Source organism: Lampetra planeri, chromosome 5, assembly GCF_965212315.1.
Source record: "Lampetra planeri chromosome 5, kcLamPlan1.2.h2, whole genome shotgun sequence".
NCBI classification, from domain to species: domain Eukaryota; kingdom Metazoa; phylum Chordata; class Hyperoartia; order Petromyzontiformes; family Petromyzontidae; genus Lampetra; species Lampetra planeri.
The window spans coordinates 8,259,691-8,266,572 of NC_136111.1; the positions used below are offsets into that span (position 1 = coordinate 8,259,691).

Here is a 6,882-nt window from a genome sequence, read left to right on the forward strand (position 1 = left end):
CTTCCCGCAAAGCCTTAACACGCAGTCGGGGCCAGTGATATTTGCGGAGTAGCACCTCTTGAAAGTGGCCAGCACCATGTCTCCCCGGTGGCGATGTATACTACAAACCGCACCAGGTACTCGTTTGAGGCTGAGTCCACCCTAGGGGAGCCCCAGCACCGGTCCAGATTATCGTCACTGGTTGTTGGCCGTGAGCGGGAATCGAACTCGGGTAGCAGGGTTCGCAGCGCAGCTCATTGTTTGTGCCACCTTGGGACTCCCCTCCCCAGAGTCTACCCCCCCCCAACTCCTTAAAAACTTTCATCTAAGGACCCCCGATGGCACTGTTTGTTGCTGGCTCCTTGGCGTTTTGATTCTGTGCTCGACGGGCAACTGAGATTTTGTTTTGTTCGTGGAACTGTTTTGAAACCCGAAGCGCGCGGTGGATATTCCGTGCAGTGCGCAGTCCGCGCGATGGTTTGTGTTTGAGTGTGGGAGGCACTGGGGGTGGATGGATTTGGGTGTCCGTGTGGGTGGGGTGAGGACGAGGGGGTGCAGGGAGGTCCGAGAGAGAGAGAGAGAGGGGGGGAGGGTCTAGGGAGGTGCACTTGTAAGAACTCACCAATCAACACGCATACTTGCCGACTCGACCCACAACCACACCCCAACACAACCTCCCCATCATCACCACCACCTCCCTCCTTCCATGCGCAGCCCTACCCCACCGCATTGGGGGGGGTGGTTGAGTTAACTTCCCGACTTGTATACACACACACAGACACACACACAGACACACACACGCGTGGACACACGGAGATGCATAAATACGGCCGAGACCCCCTCGTGAACGCCATCAGTCACTCGAGCTGTGACCGCTGCGCACGCGCGCGCACCTGAGACGCACGTGGCCCAATAACCTTTTTTTCCAATCCGTCTACCCGCCTAAGCTACACCTAAGCGCTTCGCTACCCACTCGCCTACAACTCTCGCCGCCGCTCGCCTGCGTAGCCCGTGGTCGGGCCGCCGTCACACGCGGAGAGACGCGAGGGGAGAGGCGACATCGCGAAGATGTGCGCACTGTCGGTGTCGCTCAACTCTCGATTCGGCGCAACCATGCAGGGCGCTCATTCCGCCAGTCCTCCTCAACCCAGACTCGGGGCCGTGTACCCGTGGGGCGAGCAGAGCGCTCCAGTAGCTCATCAGCATGACCACCACCACCATCAACATCAGCATCATCACCAGCAGCAGCAGAATCATATTCATCAGCAGCAGCACCAGCAGCAGCAGCAGCAACAGCCGTGCGGGAAACTGAAGAGCGAGTCGAGAATACGCAGACCCATGAACGCCTTCATGGTCTGGGCTAAAGACGAGAGGAAGAGACTCGCTCAGCAGAACCCGGACCTTCACAACGCCGAGCTGAGCAAGATGCTTGGTGAGTCATTCGGGGGTGGGCGGTGGGAGAGAGAACGGCGGGGTCGTGCGACTCCTCGCCGTCACCGACGCGCTCGCACTCAGCTGCAATCCGAACACGCGTGCAATGTTTCTCCGATGTGTCTTCGGTGCGGCGCGCGCGCGCGCATTGCTCGGCGTGTTGTCCGACGTTTCGCGCGACGTGTTGGGAGCTTACATTTGGTAGCCTAAGGAGCGAAACGTCGGACATCAAGCCGAACAAAGCGCGGTAGGAGCCGACACGTACAGCGGAGAGCTGTGCGGCACCAAGAAGTTGCGCCGGTAGGAGATGGGATATCGTTGGGGTTTTGTTGTTGTATGTTGTGTGATTAGAGTTCCAATAACACAACAGCACTTAGCCGTGGCAGAAGGCCGATGAGTCGATCGAGTAAAGAGTTTTAAAGGTTTCATCTCCACACGGAGAGACGGACAGAAGTCTGGCTCATTTACCTTGTTCTTGTTATTCTTAAATAACCACCGCGGGTGACTGGAGTTGAGAATTAAGTTGAACTCGTTCCATCATCGCTGCGGGGGGTCTGTAAAACGAGTACCGTTTTGTGGAAAGTCCCTAATGGTTGTGGGGTTGTTTGTTTTGTTTTTTTACGCCTTGTTTCTGTCGTAAAAATGTGGAATTTCCACAATTGCTAAAAAGGTGAAAATGATGAGCGCCGGCTACTTTGAGCAGCAGTGAGACTTCGCCTATAAATTTAGTTTAATCTTAAACGCACGAGATTTTTTCGTTTGTTTTTCGTTCATAAATGTTTTCGGAGCCATATTTGTTATTGGACGCGAGCGCGCGCGCGTTGTTGTTGCGCGCCTTCTTCTACAAACGCGAGAGCGCGAGAGAGAGAGAGAAGGTCCAATCAAGTTCAGAAAAGTTTTTAAACTTGAGAGTTTGTTTTGTTATTTTACGAAAAGAGACTTAGGATATGTAGTCATGGGCTCTCATCTTGGTTACAAGATGCAATTGCTTAATTACAAAAAAAAAGCTTGCTTGTGCCGACAGGTCGAGACCTAAAGTATCTCATTTCAAGGGAAGGTTCTGTATCAAATGCATTCATCTCGCCAGCACAGGCGGGTCTCGGGACTCGAGTTAGAGAGCGATACGTTGAAATTCAGAAAGAGGTAAAGATCGTAAAAGACAAAGTCGTGATAGGAAAACAATTATAATGCGACAATATTCAAACTTTTCATTAAATAATCGTAACGGCACATTTCAGCAGAAGAAGAAAATCGGATAAGTTAAGCCGCAGAATTAAGTATCACAAGTTAATGTTTAGTTGTAATTATAATATTGACCCATATTTGCCAAAAACTCTTTTTGGGACGTTTCGTTAATTCCCGTCAATTAGTGTTTAGTATTAATCTGGTTAGAAGACAGCGCCACGAACCCGATCATTGTGAGTTCGATTTCCAGTCGGGGCTAAACATCAGTGGGGAGTGATTTCTGAAGCAGTCTCCCCCTCCATGTCACCAACCAACCCGCGCCGGTCAGCGTGGTGAAGTATGGTCAGGAAAGCCACCATGACCGACGCGGGCGTGGAGAGCATTTTTAATCCGCCGGGAGATTGACACATGCCCGTAAAAAGTGATGCTGACGATGACGATACTACGTGTATTAATAAACACACACGCGCGTGTGCGTACAAACAGCCCGTATACGAACACACAAAACACACACACACACATCTAGAATGCACACAGCCTGCTTGTCTGCCTGTGGTGCGTCGTGGTTTGGCGGATGGTTGCGCGAGTCGTGGTCCCTCCTCCTCCACCTCTTCCCTTCTTCTGCACCGCCGATTAGCACGGTTGGCTTACGTGCGGTGCGAAAGAAGTCCATCACCCACACACACATAAATACTCCTCCTCCATCTTCACCCCCTCTCACCTCTCACCTACCTGCTCTCATCTCTCCTCCTCCTATTATTGCTGTTGCCCCTCACCTGTCCCCTTCTCATCATCCCTCTCCTAACCTCTCACCTCCTCGCCCTCCTCCCCCCCCGCCCCCGCGTGTACAGGAAGGTCGTGGCGCTCCCTGAGCGCGGATGAGAAGCGCCCGTTTGTGGACGAGGCGGAGCGGCTGAGAATCCAGCACATGCAGGAGCACCCCAACTACAAGTACCGTCCCCGGCGCAAGAAGCAGGCCAAGAGGCTGGCGGCCAAGCGCCTCGAGGGCGGAGAAGTCCTCCAGGGGGAGCCTGCCCTCGGCAAGAGGGTCGGACTCATCGGAGCGGGAGGAGGAGGCGGAAGCGTTGGCGCCCTGTCTCCACCTCTGCCATCGATGAGCCACTTCAGAGAGCATCAACAACAGCCGCATCATCAGCAGCAGCATCAGCAGCAGCAGCAGCATCACCCGCATCAGTTTGCCATGGCCGAGAGCTACGGTTTGCCCACGCCCGAGATGTCACCCCTGGACGTGGTGGAGAACGAGCCGGCATTCTTCCCCCCAGACGACGGAGCTCTTCTGATGCAGGGCTACGGAGACTGCGGGGCGCAGTCGTCCTCTGCTGCTCATCATCATCATCTTCCTCCTCCTCCTCCGCATCATCATCATCATCATCAAGCCGGTGGGCTGAATGCACTAATGCACCCTTCACCCCTGAGTTCCAACATTTATTTCAGTGAATACAACTTTGATCATCATCATCATCAGCAGCAGCAGCATCAGCAGCAGCAAAGCCAGCAGCAGCAGCACCATCATCATCACCAGCAGCAGCAGCAGCACCTTCATCATCACCAGCAGCAGCAGCAGCATCACGTCTATCCAGGATCGCCCGTCAGCATGGGGCAGCTGTCTCCACCGCCGGAGCCCATCCCGACCACCCTGCCCGACTCCCTGGAGCACCTGAACCACAGCGACCTCCTGGAGGACGTGGACAGAGACGAGTTCGATCAGTACCTGGACAGCGCCGCGGTCTCCGTGCCGGCCGCCTCGTTCGGCCACTGCGTGGACGCGATGTCGACGTCGTCGCAGCTCTCGTCGTCCTCGTCCTCGTCGTCGTCATCGTCAACCTCCTCCTCCTCCGTCGGCGGTGACTCCAACCTCATCTCCATCTTCGCGGACGCCACCGCTCTTTACTACAGCTCGCTGAGCTTCCACTGATGGGGGGGGGGGGGGGTGGAAAGGGCAGAGGGCGGAGGGCAGAGGCTGGGGCTTGGAGGCAACGGGGAGGACTCAGATTCACTGCACCGTCGCAAACTGACAATCCGCGTCACCCTCCTCGCTCTCATGGACAAGTTACATCCAAATCGCAATGAAGATACTGGCCAGAGAGAGAGAGAGAGATTTACATACACTGCGTATGCAATTACACACGTGCACACAAGACAAAGATCCCCCGTATAGCCTTAACAGACTGTTGGGGCAAGTGCTGTTAGCGAGCACCTATGAAGGCCGGCACGGCACACGAGGCAGTGGGTGGCCAACACCACGCCCGGCCGCCTTTGTCTCCCCAGTGGCGATGTTTTACACACCGCACCAGGTACTGATTTGAGGCTGAGTCGACTTAGGGGAAGCCCAGGACCGGTTCAGATAATCGTCACTGGGTGTTGGCCGTGGACGGGAATCGAACCCGGGTCGCCGGGTTCGTAGCACAGCGCGCTAACTGCTGCACTACCGCTCCCCAAACGCGCACACACACACACGCGTACGCACACATGCCAGGCCCAAATCAAACCGTACAGGGAAGTCGGAGAAATACAACAACGCTACCCTCCAAAGTCTCAACGCGTCTCGCGGCGCCGTCGCTTGCACGACATCGCAAGTTGGCCGTAGGAGGAGGAGAGAATGAGGGAGCGGTTCGTTCTAAATCGGTGGGGTATCTACACACGGATCGCGCTGCGTTATCCCGCACACGTTTAACCTCTCTCGATGTACATTGTTTAACCCCGAATGATGTCTTCGTTTTAATGTTGAATCTCGTCAAAAGTTTAAACATCATCCCTCCCCCCACCTTACCCAACGCCCCCCCCGCCCCCCCACGATAAAACACGTGAAAATCATAAACCGGCGCGCTAACGCTGTTACATGCTCTGCCTTTAATGTTATTCGTGCGATGAGCGTGTGGGTTATGGTTCAAGGGCAGCAGGATTCGAGATAATCGTGGGTGAAACGGGACATTAATTATTAGTAATCGTGATAATGTGTGTGTGTGTGTGAGAAAATAATGGTTCCAGCATGCTCTGCATGTCAAGTTGACATCGCCACACCTTGTCATCATTGTACGATTGAAGGATCTCCTGTCAATCAACGATGAGTCACGGTTAAAAAAAAAAAACTTTTCAGGAATATTTCAATGCATTTAGTTTCTTGAAACCTCTATCAAAAACGTTTTGGCTTCGTGGAAGAGTAGGCCAAATATTTACCCTCTCGAGAAGGTCGTTTCTGCTTTCTCTACCCCCCCCCCCCCCCACGAGCAGTGGATTGACAAAGCGAGCTGTACTTGATGTACATTCGTGCATCACGAGTTTACTTGTCAGCAGTACACTACACTGGCATGTTTAAATACCCCGAGATGGTCGTAGCCTCTGCCTGCCACAGCGTCGTGGAATGTCCCACTGCCGATATAAAACTGTGCACAACGGTAGCACGATCATCTCTGTGCGACAAGCCATCGTACGGCGGCGGTGGTGGTGGTGATGGTAGTGGAGCGTTATGCATGGGAAGGGAAAATTCACCGAACGGAGGCTCTATTTATTTATTTAATTGTCCATCGTTTTAAATTTGTCCACCAAAAAAAACACGACAGTAACATACAACACAATAAATGAGTGTTCTTCGATTTTGACTCGAAGCTTTCGTGGCATGCGGGAATTCATAGTCATTGATTCTTTGGGTAAAGTCACGTAGATAGAAAAAATAAAAGTAAATACAAAAGTAAAAAGTAACAACGACGTTTCGATTTCGATCACAACACAAGCGATCATCATCAGGAGGAGAAAGGGGGAAGGATTATGAGAACAGCGTTGCCTTCAGGAGCCTTTTCCCTCCTGATGACGATCGCTTGTGTTGTGATCGAAACGTCGTCGGGTTTTTTTTACTTTAGTTTTTTCTATCTACGTGACTTTACCGAAAGAACCAAAGAATATTTGTCCTTCAGTTACAATCACCTCCCCCGCCCCTTCCACATGTCTCGAGACATAACACGAGTTATACACGCATTATATATTATGTATATATTTATATTCGTTCGTTCAATGTAACGTGGCAACGAACCGAGGAGCGAACCTGTGTCTCGTTGGGTCTAAAGGGCACCTCGCCGCTCGCGAGAGGCCGCCAGACAGCGATTTCCCGGGCAGATATATCCACCCGTCACGCGGACCTCAAAGTGTGTCTTTGTCGTGATGATCGATGCGATGTTGTGTAACCCGGGCAACGCGCCAATGCTGAACCAACGCTGTTTGTCATTTTTGGTTGGGACCATCGGATCATCGTTGTGGCCCAAAAAACGTTGC

At 52.9% G+C, this 6,882-nt stretch overlaps 1 protein-coding gene across 1 annotated transcript; it reads left to right on the forward strand.

Annotated features, from left to right (window-relative positions):
* Positions 1-730: 730 nt before the first annotated feature.
* Positions 731-6,209, forward strand: LOC144718780 (transcription factor Sox-18-like). Its single transcript, XM_078594312.1, has 2 exons — positions 731-1,411; positions 3,447-6,209. The coding sequence occupies exons 1-2, from the start codon at positions 1,048-1,050 to the stop codon at positions 4,529-4,531; spliced, it is 1,449 nt and encodes a 482-aa protein (XP_078450438.1). The 5' UTR covers positions 731-1,047; the 3' UTR covers positions 4,532-6,209.
* The last annotated feature ends 673 nt before the right edge of the window (positions 6,210-6,882 follow it).

Bases quoted from the DNA above. Each gene is read 5' to 3' on its own strand.
- LOC144718780 (XM_078594312.1), top strand. From the start codon at position 1,048: ATGTGCGCACTGTCGGTGTCGCTCAACTCTCGATTCGGCGCAACCATG. The intron at 1,412-3,446 runs GTGAGTCATTCG...CCGCGTGTACAG, and splicing joins CGAGCTGAGCAAGATGCTTG to GAAGGTCGTGGCGCTCCCTG.